This window comes from Meriones unguiculatus, chromosome 11, assembly GCF_030254825.1.
Source record: "Meriones unguiculatus strain TT.TT164.6M chromosome 11, Bangor_MerUng_6.1, whole genome shotgun sequence".
NCBI classification, from domain to species: Eukaryota; Metazoa; Chordata; class Mammalia; order Rodentia; family Muridae; genus Meriones; species Meriones unguiculatus.
The window spans coordinates 83,087,060-83,113,381 of record NC_083359.1 but is presented as its reverse complement, the minus strand read 5'-3'; the positions used below and the strand labels follow the sequence as shown (position 1 = coordinate 83,113,381).

Sequence of the window (26,322 nt, the reverse complement as noted above, 5' to 3'; positions counted from 1 at the left end):
TATTTTTAATTACACTTTATTTACTTTGTATCCCCACTCTAGTTCCCTCCCTCCTCCCCTCCCAATCTCTCCCTTCCTTCCCCTTCTCCACGTATGCCCTTCCCCAAGTCCACTGGTAGGGGAGGGTTTCTTTTTCTTCCTTCTGATCCTAGTCTTTTAGGTCTCATCAGGAGTGGCTGCATTGTCTTCCTCTGTGGCCTGGTAAGGCTGCTCCTCCCTTAGGGGGAGGTGATCAAAGAGCAGGCCAATCAGTTCATGTCAGAAGCAGTCCCTGTTCCCATTACTATGGAACCCACTTGGGCACTGAACTGCCATGGGCTACATCTGTGCAGGGGTTCTAGGTTATCTCCATGCATGGTACTTGGTTGGACTCTCAGATTCAGGAAAGCTTCCAGCCCAGAGTGAGGCACCCAGCCTCCAGACCAGAGAAGAACCAATGATTGTTTTGGTTTTTTTTTTTTTTTTTTTTTAACTTTTATTGTTTGTGTTTTGAGAAAACGTCTTGTTCTGTAATTCCAGCTAGGCCAGGCTTCATTATGGAGGTTAAGTGGCCTCAGACTCTTGGGTGATCCTTCTGCCTCGTTTTTGGAAGTGCATGTTGTGACATATGCCACCATGCCTGGCATCTTTCACATTCTAAAAAGTGCCAAGTGCTGCTAGACTCCCTCAAAATTGACCTCTTGACCTTCGAATGAATTGTGACCCAGCCTATTGCTCTACTGTAAAGCTTCTTAATTGGACACACGCAAACATCATTTAATAGTCTAGAAACTGGGATTAAAACACAATACACTTTTAGTTTCACTAACTCTCTACTAAAATTTACAATTTCATTCTATTACATGAATGTAGGTGACAAGCTGTGATAATTCTAGCAGGATATAAAACTTTGTCACCAATAAAAACAGTAGAAAATTTCACACCACATTAACTATTATAGATACCCTGAAATACACTGCCGATAGACACGGTTATCTATGCATTTATCTAAAAGCATAACTAGTATATTATGGATTCATATTTGATTATTATATTCCACAATTGGCTTCTCTGTCAAGCTATACATTTAATGTTTTTACAAACTTTCTGAGATTCAATGTCACCAGACTACTCTCCAGAACTATGTTAAGACTCCGTCTCTATAAGTGGCTATGTGTCTCAGTATCTTTTACATAAGAAAGGATCAATAAATACTTCTTAAACATCTTTTCCATGTTATACAAGAGCAATGGGAACTCAGAGCAATCCAGCCAGACACAAATCAAATAATATTATACAAATAAAGCCTCATATGGTCATTAGGAGAAGTGCTAGTTACCTAGGTAAGGCCTCTGAAGATTAGGAACATCTTACTAGTTCCAAGAATGTCAGTAGCAGAGAATTTATATAATTCAGTGTGATTAGGTCAATGGAATAGTTAAGCAAAAAAGTTTCTTGTACCCTTGTTTAAAAAGTTATTGTATTATAAAATGCATGATCTCATAAAAGATTTATGCACTGTTTGTGAAGACAGAACACAAACAAATGAACGATAAATAAAATGGTCTTATAAGAGCAAGTATTTCAGAAAAGCAGTTTGCTTTGGTGAGAAAATTGAGACACGAAAGGAAAGAAATGGGAGATAAGTCTTGAACTATCAGATATGCAGAGTTATATATAGAAAGCTTTGAGTGTCAGGCCAAGGAAGCAGGCCTTTATTAGAGAAGCAGTGAAGGCCAACCGGAGAGTTTTGGAATCAAGGCAAGGGCAGGATGGAGGCAACGTTTAGGAAGCAATCACCTGACAGTGTTGTACAGGACAGACACAAGGTATTATCACTTGCTACTTTCTTCCACTTACTCCTAATCTTGTCCTTCAAAGTTGTTGCTAGATATTTCCACCAGAGCCTTCAACCTAACACGGTGCTCCCGAAACCAAACCAACGTACAAACAAACAAACAAATAAGCAAACAGACGACAACGATTTTCTGGAGGATCTTGCACACTAGTGGTTTCATGTCATTACTGCAAAATCAGGTTCCTAATAAAGGGACTCTGTGCACGTGCGCGCGTGCATGCGTGTGCGTGTGTGTGTGTGTGTGTGTGTGTGTGTGTATGTGTGTGTGTGTGTGTGAATCCACTTGCCTCCTCCTCCCATCCCTTCCTCCCTCCTGTCCCTCTTTTCTCATCCTCTCCACCCCATTACCTCCCCAATCGATTCATTTTTCTGCCTCTTCCTTTTCCTTTCTCCCTCCTTCCTTCTCTGTCAGGCTATCACATAGCATGGAAGTCCTCCTTGGGTCCTCCCTAGAGTGATACATTGATCTTGGACTTTTCAGCTTCCAGAGCTATAAAAAACAAATTTCTTCAACATATATATACATGTACATATATGTGAATATATGTTGAAGAGATTTGTTATATATGTGTGTGTATATATATACATATATATGTACAATGTATATATATATATTGTATATATATGTTGAGGTCTAAAGCACTCTGTTAGAGAAGCACAAAATTAATGCAGACAGCCTGGTCTGACTTTGGCATTCATATAATGATCCACATTCCTCTAGAAGTTGGGTGTTGATTTCTCCTTCTTCATCACCCACATGTCTTCTGGTTGTTTCCACCATGAGCTTATGAAAGCCAGACATCTAAAAGACACTCCCATGTTAAACTTGTGATAGAAGTCTGAATTTGACATTGTAAAACAAAAGTATATGTTTGAGGAAAGGTTTTGCTATGTGGTTCAGGCTGATTGCATACACATAATTCTCCTGCCTCAGTTTCCTGGGTTTCTGAATTTATAGACAGGAATCACAATTGCAAGATCATTTTTTTTTTCAATTTAGAAGTGCTTTTGTTATTTGGGATATAAATAGGACTCTTCAAGACGGTATTTCCCCACTTAATGAAAAATGAAATGAGTTCCCAGCTGGCTAGAAATAGAATTCCTTGTCTTATCCCCTTCTGAATTCTACCTCTTCCTCCACAAATAGCCACATTATACATGGTACTAAGGTATATTGGCAAAGTAATTTATTTATTTTTTTTACATAAAAAAGAGTAACTAAATAAAAAAGCACACAAGGAAGAAAATTAAGCGGGACTAACAATAAATTTAGTTGTACTTGTTGATATACTTTCTGAACATTTTGTTAACAATAAAAGCAGATAAAATTTCCAGTAAATCAAAATACGTCAAAGCTTGCTGATCAAAGAACACCTCCTTAAATTAGACAAACAGTTTTGTTAGGTATCATTTATATGTGAGATAAAGGACAAAAGAGATGGCCAGAAGGTGTTGGCTCCCTTTCTGAGACCTGCCTGCTCTTTCTTAGCAGCAGTAAAGACTTTCTGATCTTTATCAGGGCTGGGGCCCAAGCTCTATGCTGTCCCTGTGTAGTTAACCTTTTAGGAATGGCTGAGCTTTTGTTCCCTGTGTGTGACAGCTCTTTGTAACTTCCAGAATAACCCAAGGACTTGCCGAGAGCATCACTTTCCATGTGTAGGTGTGTAGTTAGGGAGTCGAGACTTTATTGAATTGAGAGATTTTGTTATAGTAGATTCTCTTTCAAAAACCAACAAACAAACCCAAACAAACAAAAAGAAACTAATTAAAAGAAAGTTGAAGACCTAACAGACATTTCTCAAAAGAAGATACACAGTAACTATATGAAGAATTGCCATCACTCTTTCTTAGGGAAATGCAGATTAAGAAAATAACATTACAAACTCTTACTCCAGTTAGACATAAAAACAACAGCAACAAATAATCTGCCTAGGGTATAGAGAAAAATGGGAACTCACATACTCTTTATGGATATCTAAGTTAATACAGACAGACTGCAGAACTGTTGAGAGCTGGAATGTTTTATATTGCTATATTGGTCTTAAAATGAGATCTTGAGGATAAACAAGAAAAGTTACAGTTTAATAGTGATGTGTTTGTGTGTCAAATTGACAAGAAATCAATTGTCCTGGTTGATTAGGTTTGTTTTGTTGTTTTTGTTTTTGTTAGCCTGACATAAGCTAAAGTTTTCTAGGAAGAGGAAGCTCAGTGGAGAAAACACCCCCATCGGATTGCCTGGAAGTAAGTCTGTAGAGCATTTTCTTAACTATGATTGATGTGGGAGTTTTCAGCTCACTGTATGGGGTCCAACTACTGGGCAGGTAGTCCTGATTTGTGTAGGAAAGCTGGCTTACGGACTGGAGGACTGTCTCAGTGGTGAAGAGAATTTGCTCTTCTTGCAAAGAACTTGGGTTCAATTCCCAACACCCAGATAGTGTGGTTTACCACCTCCCTGAGTACCGGGCACACATGTTGGCACACAGACATACATGCAGGGGAAACACTCATACCTACAAAATGCAAAAAGAGATACATCTAGACAAGAAATTAGCCGAGAAAGCTATAGGGAGAAAGCAGTGTCCTTCCACAGTATCTGCTTCAGCTTGTGTCTCCGGGTTCCAGGGCTGATGCTCCTGCCCTGACTTCTTTCCATGACGGACTGACTTGTAAGTCAAATAAACTGTTTCCTCACCAAATTGCTGTTGTTTGTGGTGTTTTATTATTATAGCAATAGAAACTCTACCTAAGGTGTATGGAAAACAGAATGAAGTTCTCTCAAACAAAACAAAACAAAACAAGAATTGTCAAACACTTTAGCAATCCCACTGCCTGGGTAAATGTTAAGAGGAATTGAAATCAGAGTGTCAGAAAGATAAAACTATTTCTATGCTTATTGCAGCAGTGTTCACGATAGCCAAAATATGGAATCAGCCTAGGCAGCCATTGATAAGAAAGAAAATATAGTATAGTTACACAATAGAATATCATTCAACCATAAAACAAATGAAGTCATTAGTTGCAACACAGATGGAATTAAAGAATGTTATGTAAATAAATCAGGCACAGAAATACAAATATTGTGTATTCTCACTTCTATATGAAAGTTAAGACAATTTCAAAACAGAGAACTAAATAGTGTTTACAGATCCCAGGAGTTGAGGGTGGGAGGAATGGAGAAAGAATGGTTAATGGGTACAGGGGTACAGATGGATGCGAGGAACTGAATAAAAAAAGAAAGAAAAAAAGGGAAAGGCATGACTGCTCCTAGTATGGGGGAGACATGGAGACAAGGTTTATTTTAGACAAAAGGGAGAACATAGCCAGAGGGAGGGACATCTGGAATAGTCCAGAGTGAACATGACCCTAAGCTGGGCCATATGAGGACAGCAGGGTGTGGAGAGGGGAGAGCGGGAGACCAGCAGATCAAGAGGCCAGGAGGGTAAACGGTAGACCAAAATGTTTAGATAACCAAAATCACTGGATTATACAGAGAAGGGTAACTGGCAGGAGGGTAGACTAGCCCTTGGGTTGAAGAAATTGAGGGTAGGGAGAGAAGTTTGCCAGCCAGAAGGACTCTGTAACAAGTTAGGGATTGAGGGATGCTGGGAGAACCTGGCAGCCAGCTCTTCTTGATATGTTAAATAGGCACCTCAGGAGGACCTCCCCTATCAGTGGATTTAGGGGCATGGGAGATGATGAGGGAGGGAGGGAGAGTGGGATTTGGAGGGGATAAGGGAGGGGGCCACAGCTGGGATACAAAGTGAATAAATTGCAATAAATTAAAAAATTTATTTAAAAAATAAAAAGTGAAAAAAAAATAGGCACCTCAGTTGTCGTTTGTTCTAGGTTTGAGATCTAAAAGGAACTACCTCTATTTATGGACAAATATAGCTGACAACAATCCATTGGCTTTTATTTATTTTTTAAAATTTATTTCATGTGTATGAGTGTTTTGTTTGAACATGTGCACCATGTATGTGCCTAGTGTTTGCAGAGGTCAGATGAGGGTGTGGGGTCCCTTGGAACTGGAGTTACAGACTGTTGTGAGCCCCACATAGGTGCTGGGAACTGAACCCTTGTCTTCTGGATGAGCAGTTAAGCACTCTTAACTGCCAAACCATTTCTCCAGCACCAGACTTTTTCAAATACTTGAATTTTTTTTCAAGTAGAGAGGATTTTGAATTTACTCAACACAAAGAAATGATATATTTTTAGGTAATAGGTATGTTAGTTACCCTATCTGATAATTATGTATTCTATAGTTGTATTGAAATATCATAGTGTACCCTGTAAATATGCATAATTACTCTGTGCCAAATACAAGTATTTTTAAAATGGGCTGACTTGCTGCTGTTTGGGGATGAGAGGGATAGAAGCTAGGGCAGTAAAATTGTTATTTTCCAAGGCTTGAAATCATACATAGTAAGGAACCTCTTTGGCAACAATCTTTTGAGGATTAGCAGAGGCATACCTATTCCCTATCCTAACTATCAAAGCTCCTTGATTAAGAAAACTAAGGAGCAAGTGGTGGCACGTGTCTGGGATCCCAGCACTCAGCAGGGTAAGGCAGGATGAAAATAGAGTTCAAGGCCAACTTGCACTACATCATAACAAACATCATGTCTCAAACCAAAGCATAAAAAATACTTGCATACTAATCATTTGGTTCTATTCTTCAAGTAAATAAATTCTAGTCTGCTGTAGGGAACAGATAACAGGTTTTAATTGTCATATAAGTAAAAAAGAATGACATGAGATGATTTGAATGCTTAACTACTTAATTGAAGATAAAAGTTTAAGGAGAACTCTTCTGAGGACAACAGTGGCATCTTCCTTAAGTTCCTAAGATTTGATTGTATCATTTTCAAGAATTACTCGGTAGGTTATTTCGTTCCCTGGAAACGTAACGACTCATTCCATTTAGGTTCTTGAGGAAAACACAACGTCTCAAATCCATTATTTAGTAGGCATTTTCCTTGCTTTTATTTCCTACAATGGCATGAATAAGTATTGCCACGTTACTCTTCCCCCGACCCCAAACACAAAACTGTCATGTCCTGTGTACAGATAAATGACAGTAACTTTTGCGTTCCCTTTCTCCCCATTGAACAACGTTCTTGAGAAAGTTATTTCCAGTCTCCCGATAGGAAAAGGCCATAAAAACAATACAACTGAGTTGCACTTTTATATTTTTTATCCAATAAGAGAAATATCCACCAGTAACGACTGGTTTCTGTGTCAGAGTCTGTGAGAAATGTGCCACTAGATACCGGACGAATGAAGAATTATACTAAGAGGCCAAAATTTCCTGTCTCTTCAAACAGCTGCTCTTCAGGATCAGAAGGAGATGTCTAGCAGTAGCCACAAAGCATTCTGAAGTTGCACGTCAACGCACCCTAAATTAGGATCTTGGGCCTCAGCTTTGCACAGATTTGGGGTTTCCACGCTGTGGATCTATGATACTGAGTCTCTTCTCCCCGCCCCGTCCACAGCAAGTGTGTGTTAGGAGGTCGTTTTCCCTGCTTTCGGGGCACCATAGGACGCGGAGGGTGTGCAGTGTTCTTTCTGCCTCGCAGCAGCGAACCCAAAGCCTGAGAACAAAATTAAACGCCAAAGCTCTATCTCAAGAACCTGGTGGGCAGATAGAAATTCTCACTTAGGTGAAAGAAAAGCTCAGTCGCTCAGCGCCAGCCAATCATATGAGAGGAAACATCGACACGCCTCGTTCTACCTTCCAATCAGCATCTACCTCAATAAGCCCGACCCACTACCACCGGCAAACCGACTTTTAAATTACATTAGTATGGCTTTCTTCTGACCCTCTCCAGTCATTCTAGGCTGTTCCACGAATATGCTCAAAGGTAGAAAGCTGGACGTAACAATGACAAAGCTAGTAGGTCTGGAGATGAGAAGCGAAACTCTAAAATTCTAGAATCAAACCCGCAGATTTTAAGGAGAAAGAAAAGCAGCTTAGTGCAGAAGGACTACAACCCCCAGGTGGCCGTGCGCGCCGGCGGCGCGCGCAGCCCGAGGGGGCGGTCTATTCAAAGGCGGAAGGCCGAGGGTCACAGGACTTCCTGTTCGGCGCCAGCCGGGGGGCGGGACCTGCGAAGGCCGGGCGGCGGTTGTGGCGTTTTGAAGCTTTGTCAGCGGAGGGGGCGTGGCCCGCGCTGATAGTGGTAGAGTGCGAGCCGAGAGGGACGTGGGTGACGCGTCTCCTTCCAGCTCAGCGGAGGGTGAGGTGTCGGGGCCCGGCCGGCGATTGGCTACCGAGAGGCGAGTACGCGGCGGCCGTTGGTCGCTGGCAGCACGGAGCGAGGGCCCGGGCGGGCGGGGCGGGGATGGGGAGGCAGTGGCGGCGACGGCCGGAGGAGGCGGGCGCGGGCGAGCGGGCGGACACAGCGGCGGCGGCGGTCCCCGGAGCGCCCCTGTGAGGCGTCCCTGCTCCCGCTGCCCTGGGACTCTCGGGGAGGCCGGCCGGGCCCCGAGCCGCTGCCGAACCGCTTCCCCAGCGCCACAGCCCTACGGACTCTCGATCCCATCCTCGCGCTCCTGCTCCGGCTCCTCCATCTTGGCCTCGGCTGTGGCTGCTACGGGGAGGATGTGCCGCCTCCTGGCAGGGGGAAGAAGGAGGAGAAGATGAAGAAGTACCGGCGGGCCTTGGCCCTGGTCTCTTGCCTCTCCCTCTGCTCTCTGGTCTGGTGAGTAGGAGGTGGCCTGGGGGGACTTTGCGTGGGGGTCGGAGGCGGTGGAGGGAGAGAGGGAGCCGGTCGGGTCACACCCCCAAGTCATTTCGGCTGTTAAGGTTGCCTCCGAGCAAGGGGCACGGCACAGCTCTTCCTCCCGAGATTTTCGAGTTGTGTTTCGGAATTTTGCATAGAGACCAACAGGAAGAGAAGGGGATACTGGGGATCACGTTGTGCCTTGGTACTCGGGTACTCCGTTCTCCGCAGATGGGGCAGTTTGTGTAGTGTTCAGAAAGCTGGTGAGTGAGTTACCCGGTTTTACTGTCAGTCATTTGCTTTCTTTATGAGGTAAGGGCATGGGCGAGTCAGGTGTGATGGGTTCCGGACCTGTGATTTTTGAAAACGTGAGTCGTCATGAGGTTAAGAGTAACGTATAAACAGTTGTTCTTCTGGGCAGCTCTTGCACAATCTTCACCACCAGTACTTTTGGGGCTGCTGTTCTTGAAACACGGCGGTGTGGGCTTGGTGGGGGGGTGGGGGGGCGTGCCTTATGAAGTCCTTTTTCGGTTAGCTTGATGGAGAGAGTTATCACAGATGTAGTGTGTGTCGTAGTTTTGGGACACGTCCTTTGCTACCGTGAGAGTAAGCTATTTTGCGACCTGTTCTGTTCGTTGTCTCTGAAACTTGATGGAGTTCAAGTTAATTTTCAGCCCGTCTTTGGTTTTTGAGGAGCAGAAATAGCATGTGAGCCAAGGGTTGCTAAAGGTGTGCTTGGAAAGGCTGTTCTTTCCGAAGTAATTCTCTCATCCAGAGGCATGGTGACTGAAACGATGGCTTTCCTGACAAAGTGAATTCTTCTCTTGTATTTAAATCTGGACAAACTTCCGTATTTGGGTTTTATCTTCAAGACACCAACAGTAATTCCGTTTTTATGAGTATGTAATGGAATCCAGAGGCCATGAAGCTGTAGCGTTGTTGCTCACGTAGGATAATGTATTGATAAGGGGGAAAGAAAACACTTGTCTGAGAAAATCTGACCGGAAGGACTATCTTGGAGAACAAAGTGTTTGGTCTTCTGTTTGTCATTCTGAACCCTTTAAATACTCCGTAACAGAAACGGGTATCTGAAACCAGTGCAGACTTGGACATCAGTTTCTTAGAGTTGGTGCGCCTCTCTTATTGGCAATTTTTTTATCCTCTCATTCAGAAATTATCTCCAGATTTTGTTACCCACTCCTGTTTTGTGGATCGAGTGCCCTTTGTTCATATTATAATCACTTTCTATGGTTTTTACCCTCTTACCGTACCTAACATTACGGCATTTTAGTTTGGTCTTACACTGCAGTAATTGGATATATTGTGATAAAGCCTTTCTGCTCTTGACTTTTCTGCCTAGGGTACTGTGGATTTATCTTAACAGAAAAAAAATGCATCCTAACCATCTCATTCATTCTGGTTGCTATTTTTTTTTTTTTTTGTACACTGTTAATCACAATTCTTGGTTAAGTAGTACAATGTATTCTAGGTGTAATTGTAGTGTAGCTGCACAACAGCAGTGGTAACTAATATTGATTGTCAGCTGTGCCAAGCATGTGGCATGCGTACATTTTAGCATCTTTGTCAGCATGGCCCTCCTAGGTAGGTATTATTAACCTCATTCTGTGTTTTACAGGTGACCAAGTAGAGAGGCTAAGGTTAAGCAGCTACTGCATTCTGGAGTTTAGATTCAAACCTCAGCAGCTTGGAACAGTGGCTCCTCACTACAGTGGTCTTTTGACTGTAGGTTAAATAGGCCCATGTTATTAGACAGATAATGGTATCATCACTTACTAGGTATGTCCACTGGGTCAGGTTGTAGAACTCCTTTGAACTTTAGTCCTTAGAGCCTCAATATGATAAATTTGATCCATTTATATCACAATATTAGAAATCATGAGGTAACACATAGGCCACTCTTCATAAAACAGTAAGAACATGCTGTGGCTTTCATCACAAAAGCATTCAAAGGTGTTTTTCTTATGCGCACTGGATAGTGAACATTGTGACTCTTGAGTCCAAAATCAGTCTTACTGGGCCAAAATAGTTATGGTGGCATGGCTGGCTCATTCTGGAGACCCTGAGGGAAGACTGTTTCTATGACTTTTTCAGCTCTAGGTGTTGGATGGATTCTATCTCACATCACTTCAACCTCTCTTTGGCCGTCAACATCTGCTTATGATTCATCTTCCTGGCTTACTCTCTCTCCTATAAGGACTTAACTATATTGGGTTTACCTTTGGTCACTCTCCATTTCTCAAAACTCTTAATTTTCTGAGGTCTTTTATAATATAAAGTACAATATTCAGATGCTGGAAATACAGAACTCTCTCATCATTGGCAAAGGGAAGTTGGCCATCACACTGAAGTGGAAGATATGATCCAGGCCTGTAGTAGCTATTCCGAATGTGGCCCCCAATTTGTAAAACTCTGTGCATGTGCCTTTAAAATGTGTCTTAATTATTTGTAATTTATATACATGTACCAATATGACATCAGTATATTAGTACATATAATGTAGAAAGATAAAAACATTTTGTTAATATTACCATTTGTTTTCATTATAGTAGTAATTTCCAGTGAGAACTGTATGATTGACTAGATTATTTTATATCAAATGTAAATGAGGTGATTTACATTTTGGTTTATTCTGGTTAGTCTTCTTAGCCTTCCTGATTCCTTACTGTCTTTTGCTTGTAAACTTATCTTTGTTGGCTGTCTTTTGATAAAATACATGTTGTAAGGATTTAGTTACAACAAAATAGTTCCTTAGTCTTAGCTGGACACACGTGTAGACCATAGTGAGTCATGGTGTGCTGGAAGTAAACCCCATTGCTTGTAAACCTCCACTCTTCCTTTGCATTTCTGGCTATAGTTCCTGCAGTTTTTGGTGTGTCTCCAGCTAACTCTTAAGATCCATAAATCCTTAACATTAATCTTAGTAAAGGCTTTTTGTTTTTAATATCTCTTCTTTCTGTGCCTCAAAGGATGATTTTAGGAGAGCTAATATTTAGACTAATGAGAAGAGACTAACATTTAAACAACTGATATATTTGATATACAGTACAAAGGACATTGGAGCATCAGATGAAGAGTTTGATGAAGAGTTTGTAGAGTATCTTTCCTGTTCTATCATCAGTCATATGCCTTTGGGTTAGTTATTTCTGTGAACATCAGTTTTTCATCTATTAAAGGTTTTCAGGGTGGATATTCAAGGTTTGAGACTTATGTTACAAACAGAGGGAACATTTTTGTGGTGTTATCTAGAGTATTTAGTAGGGATGGAGAAGAGTTAAAAAGAATAGGTAGGGTTTTAAGAGAATTGATTATTGCTTCGGTGAACTCTTAACAAGGTCAGGATGAGCAAGTGAAATAGGTTAAATAAGAACAAAAAGAGGCAGGCCATATTGACACTCTAACTAGATTACTATCAAAGATAGAATGGCTTGGCTGACAGACTGTGGAGGTGGTAGGTCATAAATGGAGACACAGTAGGAGAGCATTGGTAGCTGTGTAAATCACGATGACTTTTTTTGATCTTAGACATATGTCAATCTAGTTTTTATGAATGAAAGAGTCCTCCCCCTTGGGTTATGATTCTATTTCTTTATTTGTTTTTTTTTTCCCTCTGATAATTTTTCCTGTTTCTTATTTTGTTAATATATGAGCAGAAAAATAAAAAAGAAACTATATAAAAACTGTTTTCTTTTAATTGTAGAAAAATTGAAAATTCCTATTCTGTCTCTTATCTGTAAATTTTTTGACTTTTTTCTGCTTCTGTAGAGACTTAAAAGAAAAGTCTTTGGTTATTTTTCTGAATAAAGTGATATTCAAAATAAGCAATGAAGTAATACCTCTCCACACCATTTGATGACTTTTGTTGTAATTTAATATGCAAAGACTGGGAAAAGCTCAGGTTTGCTGAGATGTGTATCAAAGGATAGCATTTGCTGCTTGTGTAGGGTCCTTATAAACAGTGCTAGAGTCCTTCATACAAACTGGGTGAACTAGGTTGCTTTAGGTTGCTCTAGTGCAAAGAGATTAGTGAAAGGGTGGCACATCGTTATGCAAATCTGTAGCATCTGTGTCCAAACCAAAAAAAGGCAGATGATTCGTTATAATATTCTTTGAATTATTTTTGGGAGATGTGGCTCATGTTGCCCTTTAAGGTTATTAAACATTTGAAGATGTTTTAGAATGTAAGTAAAATAGACTTTGGAAGACAATTTAAAAAATAACAAAGATATTGATAGTTGGCTGTCTTTGAGTACTATCATCTCATAATTTTGTTGTTCATGACCAGTTAATTATTCTGTCACTTCTCAATCTCAGCAGAGAAATTAATCAAACATGTATACCTAACATTCTTGTACTTTTAATGAAAAGAAAGAAGCTTAGAAAAGTATTTACTTGATTTGTCTCTCAGGTCCTCTTCTGTTCTGAACATTATACATATAAATGCTATATATACCCTTGTAGTTTGTATATATATGGAAATAAATAGAACACCCTATAGGAAACAATGATTTATGTATTTCAGATTTTTCTTTAGTGCCAGCTATATGACACATAGAGCAAACACAGTTTTTACCGGCATTATCTGTTTTGTTTTTCAAGACCATATTATGGAGTGTTTTCACAAAGTATAATTCCACATGTCACAAGGGAATGGAAAATTGCTTTTGAGTATTTGCAGAATAAAACTATAATCCCTTGGGATATACTTGTTTCATAAATGGAGTGCTTTTCAAAAAATTTTTTAAAGGTTTGCTTACTTTTGAAAGGTTTGTCTTTTCTGTATGTTGATATAGAACCTAAGGCATCCCAAATGCTAGACAAGTAACTCTACCATGACCTACACCTCAGATTCATAACTTTATTTTTATAATTAATTACTAGTTAGAGTGATTTTTGTATTTTACATAAAAGTAAAAATGACACCTAGCTTTGCTAGTCAATGTTTTATGGTGTTGGCATGGTTCTTAGGCACTAAGCTCATTTTATGTTATATATTAAATGCTGTTATATATGTTTTGATTCATTCATTCACTTTGGTAGCTTATTGAGTAAAATAGGAAAGGCTATAATATTAGGATTTATAATCTACAAATTTTATTTTTCTCATAAATTTACTTCACATCTTACTTTGTTACTACAGTGCTTTGGTGCAGAGGGAAAGAGCGTGAGTGTGGGACTTGAGCCTTGTGTGTAAGTTGCTTGTCATAATACAGAAATATATCTATATTAGAGTAGTAGAAAGGGCCCGATACTCTTTTTTATGATCATTATAACTTGTGAAATATGCAGCCCTTTTAGTATAGACATCTTCATTTAAAGATAAAGAAGGAAGGTACATAGACACTAAGCAAGTTGGCAACGTTTTCTCACAGGGATGGATCCATAACTTAGGTAGTTTGGAATTGTGAGCAGCTTGTGTTCTCTTAACCACTATGTTCTGCCTGTATGCCAGTTGATGTCCTTGGGCTAGATTTCTTTTTTGAAAATGGTGGTCCCTAGACCAGCCAAGGAAGGATTTAACAGCAGGAGTTAACAACCTGAAGCTCTTTATTTTTTTATTTTAATTAATTAATTGATTATTTCTTGAGACAGGCTTTCTCGCTGTAGTCTTGGCTGTCCTGGACTCACTTTGTAGACCAGGCTAGTCTTGGAGTCACAGAGATCCTCCTGCCTCTGACAATCTGAAGCTCTTTTAAAAAGTACACTTTACTCAGATTCCTACCTTGAAGAGACTATATTTATGGATGTTTTTGGTTTTGTATTCAATTTAGTGTTACTGGATTAGGTGAACTTATGAACTTAACTATTTTATTCAACCAACATTCTAGGAATACAATACTAAGAATCATTCAGAAAATTGAGTTTCGTAGTAATTATTTTTTTTTTCGTAGTAATTATTAAATGAAGAAAATAGGACTGGAATTGCTAGGAAGGCTTGAAGGAAGGTATGTGCCCAGTCATAAACTTTGCTGTGGGAACAGGTGCTTCATGAGCTGAAATAAGATACACTGTTGCTGCTAATATGAATGATGGCTTTATCTGTATGTATGTGTTTCACTGCCTGTAGTGAGCAGATGGCACTTAATTGTCAAGGGGAAAGAGTATGAGTAAATTAATAAGGAATGGATAGAAGTGGTAATAAGCAGTTAAGTGTAAGAAAGAGTAGCAGATATATTTGTGAGATTATGGTGACTTTTATAAGTGAAGCCAATAACTAGGTGATAAATATACAGCAAGGGAAGCTGTTCTGAGAAGGTTATATTGACGTCGTTGTGCTAGATGTGTTTCGGAGATGAGAAACTTAACTGGGACAGATACATGGAAACAGAGTAAGTTTGCCACAAGAATGTGGTTTTAGAAATGAAGAATAAAGTAAGTGCATTGAGCACAAATTTTATGCACATTTGGTTTTATAATAGATTATGAATTTGCCCTGTAGTGCAACTCTAGTGCAAAAGATACAGCATTAGGCTAGGATTCAAAAGAACTGTTTTAATTTGTCTCTGATGTGCTCTTGTTCAACACTCTTATTACTCATTTTACCTAATGCTATGTGTTGCATTACTTGTAGGATTCTGCCAAACAAGCAAAGGAAGCTACTTTATTTTGGATACTGTGGATGAGAACACAAATCCCTGTATATAAATAGTTTCAAAGAGAGAAAAATGTGTTAGCGTGTGTTAATAGTGTACCCAAAAAAAGGGAAGAGTTAATAAAAAATTGAAAGAGAAATGATCTTTTAGTTGGAGGGGAATGGAGTATCTAAGCTCAGAATTGTATAGGACTAAAATGCAGGCCTGAGAGATAAAAGACTGGAATTGTCTTCACAAAGGAAATAATTTTTGAAGGAGAATATTTGACTCTTGAAACAACACTGAGTTTCTGCAGATAATAGGAATCAAGAAAGATGACAAAGAAAGAAAGCTTTGAAGGCCTGGTATGCTGCTGCATTCCTGTAATCCCAGCACTTGGCAGAAGGAGGGGGAGGATTAGGAATTCAAGGCCAGCCTCTGCTACACAGAGGATACTCTTACTTATATGAGCTGCAGTAAAAGATAGAAAGGAGGAAACAGGAAACAAAGATGGAAAGAGGTATTTAAGATTACTTTGTCAGCAATGTAAGCAGTCTGATAAGGTTGAAATGTTTGACAACAGAAATAATGCTTTTAAGAGGGAAGTGTTGATAAAATGTCCTAGTTGAAGTAGAAGATGTTTGCATGGTTGTTTGGCAGCCTGGAGGAAAAAGAATACTTACAATAAGAAAATTAATGGCCACAGTAGCCTTAAACTTTTTATTTTAATTTTTTAAAAAATGATTATTTTAACTTTTGTGTATTATACATGCCTGTATGTGGGTATGTGCATGTGAACATAGCTGTGTATGGGGCCAGCAGAGGATGTTGGGGCCCTTGGATTTAGAGGCTGTCTGTCATAAGCTACCCAACTCCAGTGCTACAAGAGTAGAATGTACCCTTAACCATCCAGCTCTCCAGCCCTGTGCTTTTGATTTCTGTCAGCCCCTTAGTGAAATTCTTTTAGATGATCTTGTTTGCCTAAGGATAAAAATTTGAAGGCTTAGCCCCTAACCTACTTCTGAGGCTTAAATTTTTTATTGTTTTATATGTGGATTTCTGTTGGACCCAGATTGTACTGTTAGCCTGGCACTAATTTATCTGGGAACTGTATTTGTATTTTGAACTGAAAATTACTATAGAAAAAGCACTTTGATTTGAGATTTTTAGGAAAATACATCTTACACACTTTCTTAAAATATGCCATTTTAAGTATGACTAGTGTATGATTACTTCTAGCAGCTTTAAGGACAGATTTTACTGGCAAAATTACTAATGGTAGATTAAGATGCAAAACATTGCCTACATTGCTCAGTGCTTTGTGATTGATTAGTCATTGAATAGAATTTGATATGTGGAGAATGATGGCTGAGAAATCCAAGATCAGTTCTATGAGTGACTAGTAATGATCTGAACTATTATCAGCAATCAATAGAACAGAATTTTCTCAACTAGACTGGAAAAGATACATTCTGCTTTTACCTACTAAGAGACCAAGCAGACGCTAAGCAGCTTTTAAGAGCTCCAAACTGTAAGGTTAAGAAATATATTTATATATGTAAACTATATATATAAACATGTATAAAATGTATTATATGTAAATATGTAATATAAGAATATATATTAAGATATGCATTAATATATATTAGTACCAGAGGAATTCTTCATTGCTGAAATAGTTTTAATATAAATGTTAACTACCTATTTTTCTGCTTACTGTAGATGATTAGATTGTTTTACATGCTACTAATATAGTCATGTCATAGTTTGGTTTAGATTGCTATTTAGTTCTTCTCTTGTTATAGCTAACAGTATTTATAGTTGATTGATGTTGAACAATCTAATAGTTTCTTTTTCTCTAGTTTCCCCAGAAATATTGACTTGCTTTTACAAATTCGCTTATGTTTTCTTTTAAGCATAACATTGTTCCAGTTATATATACTTCAGACTTTCAAAGACTGATCAGTTATGTTAAAAATTTCACATCTATCAGGCCCATGGACTTCTGATAACCTTCATCTAGTATGATTGCCCTGTCAGTTCCTTGTTTCTGTCATCTTGAAGATTCTCTTTCTAGACACAAGACAAGGAGTCCCTTCGACCCTCCTATGTCAGTACTGCTGTAATTGTAACTTTATATAGGTCTAATCAGTCTCTATATGCATTAGAATATAGAGACATTGCTGTCTCTAGCCTACTTCCCCCCCCCCCCCCGCCCCCATTCAGGGTTTCTCTGTGTAGCCCTGGCTGACCTCAGTATGTAGATCAGGCTCGCCTCTGGCCTTGAGCTCAGAGAGATTTGCCTGACTCTTGCCTCCCTATTGCTGGAATTAAAAGTCTATAGTTCTTTTATTTTTATTTTTTGAAAGGAATCCATCTTTTGTAGCTTCTGGATGTGGTTTTCAAATCTTCCTTACATGTCAATATTTTTAATTGTGTTAAAATGACTTTTTTAAATAAAGCACTTGTCTAATATTGGCATTCTCAAATAGTTTGATTTAATAGTTTTCATGTTATTTATTGCAAATAAGGACTTAATATAACATTTTATAACTAGGAATGTAATTTTTGTGTCTAATTCATAATAGTTAGTCCTTTGTATTTTACACTTACATAAACTCATCTGTAATACAGATAAACCCATTATTTGTAAATTAAAATAATTTTATTCTTCACTTTCCACTTTGGTACCTTTTAAAATTGAAAATAGATTTTTTCATACACTATTTCTAATTATGGTTTCACCTTCCCTCTACTCCTTTCCAACTCCCCACCCACCCAAATCTATACTTTTTCTCTTTCTCATTAGAATACAAATAGGTTTCTAAAAAGTAATAATTAGGAAAAAATTAAAAAACAAGGAAACCAGAATAGGATGAAATAAACAAATTAACAAGAAAAAGAGTCAAAAAGAAGCACAAGAAGCACATGCAGAGACATACATGTACACAGAGAGAGAGAGATACCTGAAAAATACAACATCAGAAACTAATATATATGCAGAAGACAGGGAGGGAGAAACCTCTAGAAATGCCATTGAGGTCATTTTGTTGTGACTGTCTAGTGCTGGGCATGGAGTCTGTCCTTAAATGTGGTTTGTATATCCAGTGAGATTCCATTGGAGAAAATAATTTTTCCTTTACGAGCGGTTATCAGTTGGAGATAACTTCTGGGTTAGGGATGGGGACTTGTGCTCACTTCCACTCTCAGTACTGGCACCCGTGTTGCCTTAGACCCGTGTTGCCTTAGACCCATGTAGGCCCAGGGCATGCTATCACAGTCTCTTGAGTTCACATGAGCTTCAGTCCTGCTGCTGTTTAGAATGCTTTGTTTCCTTGGTGTCCTTCAATCTCCTCTGGTTCCTAGAATTCTTTCACCTCCTCTTCCAAAGGGTTTCTTGATTTCTGAAGGGAAGGATTTGATGGAGACATCCCATTTAGGACTGAGTATTCCAAGATCTCCCACTCTCTGCACATTGTTGTGTTGTAGGGATCTTCTTTTTTAATCCTCATAGCATGTGATACTGGTGACAGCAGACTAGTGATGCTGATCTTGTTTCAGAACTACATGGATTATTTTCATTTCATTTTTAAAATGTACTGACTTTTAAACTGGGTGGTAGTGGTAGAACGTTTAATTCCAGCACTTGGGAGGCAGTTGGCAGATGGATCTCTGTGAGTTTGAAGCTAAGCTGGTCTACAAAGTGAGTTCCAGGACATCCAGGGCCACATAGAAGGAGAAACTCTTCTCTCAACAACAAACAAACAAAAAACAAAGCAAAAAGATTTTTAGGATTATATAGCATATGTTCCCCATATCACAGTGTGTGTGTGTAGAATCTTTATAGCTATGTAAGGTTATCCAGAAGTCTTTTAGTGGGTATGTTAATAATCCTAGGTATGCATTACAAGTGAAATATATTTCAATCTAAACCAGTTTTGACAGTCTGCTTTCTAAGACTCTCTTAATTTAGAGTGAAAGTGAGAAATACAAAGCTACAAATTTGTGGAGAATTGTTTTATTATATTATGAGGAGCTACTGAAGTAGTTTTGACATTAAGATGTCTCAGATATTTGTATATTTATTTTTGTTGCTTGTTTGAATCAAACAATCATAAGGTGTTCTATTTTTTCTTATTTTGTAGAGAATTTTTTTTTGGTTTAGAAGAGTTGCATTGTAATTCATAGTACTACCAACCTGTAGTATTTTTGCTTTTACACTTTCTGTTATTTCTGGCTGCCACTATCCTTTATGTATAAATAGTTATAAACTTTACTTCCATGTTTTGAAATAGGTTAGGCAGGTTTTAGAATTATCTTTAAATATTTGTAAATGTCATTGGCATCTGGACACTTTCTCAGGAGGCTAACTCTGGCAACTTTCTATATCTTCTGTGATAATTATCACATACTGCTTCTGTTGTTTTTATTGTACTCTCCAGAAATTTATGTATTACTTGGCATTGATAGTAATAGAATGATTAACTTTTTTCCTTCCTAACATACTGATAGTAAAGTTGTGTTCTTGAGCATATTAGTATAAGAACTTGTTTTTTATTGCCTCAGGCTGTAGCCCTTAAAAAAGTATATGTTTACTTAATGTCCCTTCTTTGTTGTTTGTTGCTGATGGTGGTGGGTGTCTACAGGCTTCCCAGTTGGCATGTATGCTGTAAAGAGAGCTCTTCAGCTTCAACATCATACTATTCTCAAGATGATAATTGTGCATTAGAAAGTGAAGACACACAGTTCCAGAAAAAGGTACCCTATATGGAATTGACAGTCTGCTTTCTAAGACTGTTTTGATTTAGAATGAAAGTAACTTGAAAAGTACTAGGTTACAAATATGGTAGCAATTTCTGTTTTATTGTTACAGGATGAGGAGCTACTGAGGAAATTTTGACATTAAAATAGCTTAGAGATATTTTGTTTTTTCAGCTTGTGATTTAAATTTTGGTAACATACTATGTTGTACAGTAGCGAATAAAAATGATGTACATTCAAGAAGAATTGCTCTTTTATTGCTGCAAAGAAATCTACTCTTATAGATTAAAAGCTATCAGCAATTAATATTGCATGGCGAATTTGCAGTTGGAGGCTTGGTAGTTTCTTAGATATAAGTAGGTACAGTGAATAGACATAAAACACCTGATAGTTTTGAAATCATTTATAATTTCACTGCTTCAAATGATAAAAATAAATGTTGATGTGTATTTATCTTTTGCCTCCAACTTTCTGTATTTTTGAATTACAGAAGTGACTTTGGCTGACTATAAACACTCATTTTTGTATATACTGTTCCCATCTCCAAAGGAACCATAGCTTACTGCTTCTTGTGAGTTGTTCAGATGTTTTCCTGTGGGTATAGACACACTCTTAAAATAGGAACGCAAATTAATACTTTTATTTCCATTAAAATAACATAAAAAATGTTCCACAAAGTGATTTCCTTCTTTCTCCAAGGATACGTACACATGACCTTTTCGTGTTGGTCGTTTCTTGAGATGGCTACATTTTCACTTTATTATATAGGTACAGCAGAACATATTGTTCCCTTCGTAGACTTTTGTGTTTTTGTTTAGCTGTGTGTGCATGTATACTTACATACACATGTTAAACATAGTTGTACCATGACTTAGTTTTATTTACATATTTGGAGGTTTGGGATATGATATTTGGACTGGATTATTTAACTTTTGAGTTTTATAGAATTTTTTTCTGCGATGGAAGATGTAAACTTCTAAACATTTGTTTATATGTTCCTATAAAACCAAAACATAAAACTTTATGACTTTTATCCATAGTCAATAGAACTTGTCTCTAACTTCTTCCTTGATGAGATATTTAAATACCAGATGTTATAAAAATGAATTAAGCAAACTTTAAGTGGGAGAAAATTCTTTCAGCAAAAGCAATATTTTGTATGTGCTACATAAGCTCAGGTTAAAAAAAGGTGAATATGAACTTTCCTTTCTATGAAATACATATAATACAAAACACATTTAAAGGCAGAGATACAGAAAAATTTAATAAATGTGTCAAAAGAGATGAAACAGAAATATACATTCTAAGTAATTATGGAAGCTTTACTTTGTGTATGCTACATAATGCTTTGTATAGGATGTGTTTATTAAGCAATCACATGAGATTCTTAAGCTTACATATTTTATATTTTAAGTGTGATAGAAAGGAGAGGGATGGAAGAAGATAAAAAATAAGCATGTAAATAAAGTTGAGCATCAAATGCAATAAGACTGGTTTATAGCAAAGATGGAGATAGTTTTGATGACTGCATTTATTCATTTATTTATTTATTTATTTAAAATAACTTTACTACTTGTTTCTTTGTCACAATGTAGAGTGAAAGAGAGGAACCTAGTAATGCTGAGCTATCAGAAAAATTGAATTTTCATTCACGTATTCCTCCAGAAGAAAATAAATTAAAAGATGACCACACTGTGGATGTACAAGTAAGCTATATCCTGCCTTTGCTTTTAAAAATATACCATTATGGTCTTTTTGCACAGGATTGGATGTCTTTGTTTAGTCAAGATGTTATATGTTATTTTAGTCATTGTAATATACCGTATAAGAGAATGTAAAATTATTCACCCGTTAATAGTAGTACTGATTTTGAGAAAATAATAAAAAAATGTAAAATTATAGATTTAATAATAAATATGACTGTTTTTTAGAAGTAAAATTGTAGGGAAAATATGTTTTTTTTCCTAACTTCTATTTTTTTGGCTCATTATATATTTTCTGATTTTTAGGTACCATAGTTTTTCCAGTTTATTTTAACAGCAGAAGTAGTTGTATATAAAACTCAGAGCATTTTTTATATCAATACTTAAATTTATTTAGGAAATGAAGTTAAAAGAGAAAAAAATAGGTTAAAATGTTTTGCCCTTTTTCTTCATTCTGAGAATTGTTTTCTATTTTATGCATCAGAATTTATGGAAGATATTAAAAACCTGAATAAATATATTGTAAGCCTAGTTAGAATAATACATCTGGAAACCATTTAATCCAACAGTGGTTGAAAAAACTAGGGATATTTGATGTGAAGACAGAAAGATTAAGAAAAAATAAAACATAGGTTAAAAATATGTTCATCTCAGAATAAAGGAGGTTCATTATATTAGTTTTTAGAAAATATTTGCCAAAGATTAATGTATAGACAACAAAAAACAAAAACAAACAAATGTTATCTATTGCCTTTGCAATTACATGAGTATCTTGAAGTTCAAGTAATTGAAGTCTAGAACAGCAGTTCTCAATCTTGGCTTTGATCCCCAAAGGGAGGAAGGTTGAGAACCACTGGCCTAGAAGCTTTTATTCCAAATGCTTTGAAATTTTATTTTGCAGGTGTCATTAGATCCTTTGGTTATTGAGCATCTGAAATGTAACTTCTTGATAAGGAGATTTACTCTTAGATACAAAATACATGTTGAATTTTAAGGACTTAGGTTCAGAAAAGAATGTAAAATATCACTTAAAATTTTGATATATGTTGAAATAATAGTATTTGATGATGTCCTTTCCTAAAGGCTGTCTACCTTTAAAAAATGATCTATATTATTATTTATGGAAATTTCACTGCTACTAATTCTCCAAATGATCACACTTTGAATCACAAGACTGTGTTGTGTCTTCTTTTTGCTCCCAACCTGGCTTACCTATTTCTCAAGGCCTACTGCTTCTTGTCTGTAATTCATAGTTTTTGTTTCCTTAAACTTGGTGTGAATTATTCTTACATGTTATCCTTTGTTAAACTTTTAATACATTGTATGCTAGATATTGAAAATATTAAAATTAAGAGAACTTTCTCCTTATTTAATACACTTGTATTTGAAAAGAGAAGGAAGACAGTAATAGCAATTGAGATATTATGGATATTGTGATGAGACTAAATAGGGAATAGTGGAAGCAGAAAGGAAGAGAGTTGGCTAATTCTATTATAGCTGGTTTTGGGAGCTGATAAAGATTTTAGACATGAGTAGGTGCTCAGTTGATTTCTATTTGGGAGGGGATAATGACCTAGAACGTTCAGAACTTTAAAAAAAAGCCAACTATTTATTGCTTTGTAATACTTGTTACATATATTATATTGTTATTTATTGATACACATTTTCCCATAAACTCTTTAAGGATAAAAGAACTGTATCATACCATTTTATATATTTACATAAGATTCCTTTGTTGCTACTCAATTCATTAATTGAGTAGAAATGGAATTATAATACCTGATACAAAATAGGAAGTAAGAAAGGAGAATGGAGCAAGCTGTATCTGCTAATGTGTGAAAATGTGGAGGTTCTGTGTTAGAACATGAGATAAATTTCTTGGGGTAGTAATGTTGGAAAAAGATTTGTTTTTTTTTTTTGCATCTGAAAAAGTTTTTATTTTTATTTTTTAGAGTTTTTTAGTGCTGGAGAATTAAACCCAGGATTCTCATGTATATTAAGCATGTTACCATTTGGACTAAGTACCCTTAGATTATGAACATTATATAGTCATTTTTCAGCCTTCTATGAACTTTTACCCATCAAAAGAAGTGATTTATTAATCTTAACATTTAATATAATCCTTATAACAGAATATGGAAACAGCAAAGTTAAGTTCACCTGTGGTTGAAGCACTCCCTACAGTTGATTTACATGAAGGCTCTTCCAATGTAGTTGTGGGCAGTGAAAACATCGAAAATAGTTCCAGTTCATCTACCTCAGCAACCACTCCAGTCTCAAACCTTGAGTAAGTCATTGTGAATGGCGTTGGGGGGGTAGAAACAAAACAAATTAGAAATATTTCTTAAGACACCTTAATATATTCAAGTTTGATATTTGGGCTAGATAGTATCTGTGTTTTATTTGTGTTTGTTGAATGTAATTGTAATAGTGAGCTTGTTTACCTGAGTAGATTAATAAAATCGATTATAGCCTAGCCATGAATTTCTACATAGTGTAGGTTCTACTTAAGGCCTATTTATTTTTAAAAAAATAATCTGTGTAGTTATTAAAAAATGTCAGTTTATATATTTCCATTGTTACTGGCATTCCAGTAATAGTAAGGTTTTTGTGTGAATAGTTACCTTTTTGTAACTTAAAACATTTGGGATATTTAAGCTTAAGTTATCCTTAGTTTAGCAAATTAGTTCTGTGCTTCTGAGTTCCTTCAGTTGTAATGCAGAGGGCAATGCCAAACACCCTCTCTTAATATTATGTTAAGTATTTAGTTAAGAATTAATAGTAATTGCTGTCCATGATTTCTCGTGCCTTTAGTCCCAGCACTCAGGAGGCAGAGGCAGGTGGATCTCTTGAGTTTGAGGCCAGCCTGTTCTATAAATATCAGAATACTATTTATCAGAATACTATTTATCTGAATGGTATGTTTTTATTTTCCTACTATTAAAAATTATTGATTGGTGAATTTTAAGTAAGGCAGGGAAAATACTGAAATTGGCACATTTTTAAAAGTAAATTGTGAAAGTGCAGGTAAAGCTTCAGTGAAATGACTTGAAATAATTGTTGGATTTTGCTGTAAGTAACATGTTGTGTTAGTATATTCAACATCAGCAGAAACCAAAGGTTAGAGAATATACACTTAGAAAAAAATAAGATCTTATTTTTATCAGACCTAATAATTGTTTAATGTTTTGTTTTAAAAATAAGTAGTGTTTTAGATGGAGAGACATTCACAAGATCAGTCAAGAGTTGATTGTACTTGATTTAAAATAAATAGCCCAGGCTTGCTTAGCTCTCTCAGTCCTACTGTGTGGCTTCCTAGGTACTGGGATTAAAAGCATGTGCCACTGTGCATGCCCTATTTAAAAATAATTGTTGAAAACATTCTGTAGCTCTACAAGCATTCTGTTTGGGGCTTAGGTTATGTTTCAGTGTCACTGTTAACATTTTAAACTTATGTCAGTTTGTTCAATTATCACTGGATTATCATTTTTTTCCTTTCCTCTTTTAGTGAAATAGAAAAATCTGGTACTTTATCTATAGCCAAGCCAAGTGAAACGGAGCAGCCCGAAGCTGACTGTGATGCTGGTGAAGCTTCTGATGCTGGTGCTCCAGTGGAACAACCATCGTTTGTCAGTTCACCTGAGAGGTGGGTGTGAGCAGTTACTTTTAGTGTGGATCTTTTTGTTACCATTTTGTTTTTTTTAATCACGAAGGTATCTTTCTGTGTAGACCACCCCGGGCTAGCCTGGAACTTTATATGTAACCCAAGGTATCTTTCTGTGTAGACCACCCCGGGCTAGCCTGGAACTTTATATGTAACCCAGGACAGCCTCAAACACAGGATCCTACCTCAGCCTTCCAAATGCTGGAATGCTGGGGTTACAGACCTGCATTCCCACATCTGATTAGTGATACAATTCTATAATAACTGCAGCATAATTTTTAAAAGTGTTTGGTACAAAATTCATTCTACTTTTATGACTGGAGTTTTATTTCTTTGTACTTCTTTTTAGGTTTTCTTTGTATGCAGTAATCATGTATTTTTGTGTTAAACTTGTATAAAACTTATCATCTGAGTAAAATGTTTAATCTATCTTTTGCTTTTAAATAGCCTTGTTGGCGAGCATATAGAGAATGTATCATCTTCACATGGCAAAGAAAAAGTAACAAACTCAGAATTTGAATCAAAAGTTTCAGTGAGTGAACCAGATGGTGATGATCCAAAGTCTGCATTGAATGTTTCAGATACTTTAAAAAATGAGGTTAGTATGTAACTTTGGCTGTCTCACACTCTGTTATGTAATGTACTTTAGTAGTGGAATCTTGAACAAATTGCTAAACATTTGTTTTAAAATGAGGGATATTATGCATAAAATGGATATACATGCTGTTTCTATATATACAAAGTAGTTACTTTGTGATGTTCTGTCTAGTAGTCACATATAAAGGTGTTCTATTATGTGTTCTCTTAGGTATTATATATAATTACATGGCTTTCTGCCCACCATCAGCTATTTGGGGCCATATGAATAAAGTCCTTGCCACAACCATTAAATTAAAGAATATCACTTAATTCAATAAGAATAAATATATGCTGCTCAGCTATATTCAAGGTACAACTAGATTTTAAACTACTGTCTTGAGCAGATGTCCTTGTTGTATTCTTGAGCGTCTTTTGGATATATGCCTAGGAGTGGTATAGCTGGATC

General features: G+C 36.9%; 1 protein-coding gene across 5 annotated transcripts in view; it reads left to right on the top strand.

Moving 5' to 3' along the window:
* The first annotated feature begins 8,168 nt into the window (after nt 1-8,168).
* Nucleotides 8,169-26,322, top strand: part of Suco (SUN domain containing ossification factor) — a 57,631-nt gene continuing 39,477 nt past the window's right edge. For 2 of the 5 annotated variants that reach the window (XR_009584611.1, XR_009584612.1), the window contains exons 1-6: nt 8,192-8,538; nt 19,796-19,907; nt 21,506-21,616; nt 23,746-23,900; nt 25,122-25,259; nt 25,725-25,875. Coding sequence is in view for 3 of the 5 variants with exons in the window: in XM_021650779.2 (XP_021506454.1) it covers nt 8,477-8,538; nt 19,796-19,907; nt 21,506-21,616; nt 23,746-23,900; nt 25,122-25,259; nt 25,725-25,875 (729 nt within the window). In the remaining 2 variants the exon portion in view is untranslated. Of the gene's footprint in view, nt 8,539-19,795; nt 19,908-21,505; nt 21,617-23,745; nt 23,901-25,121; nt 25,260-25,724; nt 25,876-26,322 lie in introns of all 5 variants that reach the window. The other 3 variants (XM_021650779.2, XM_021650778.2, XM_021650781.2) reach the window with 3 other exon arrangements.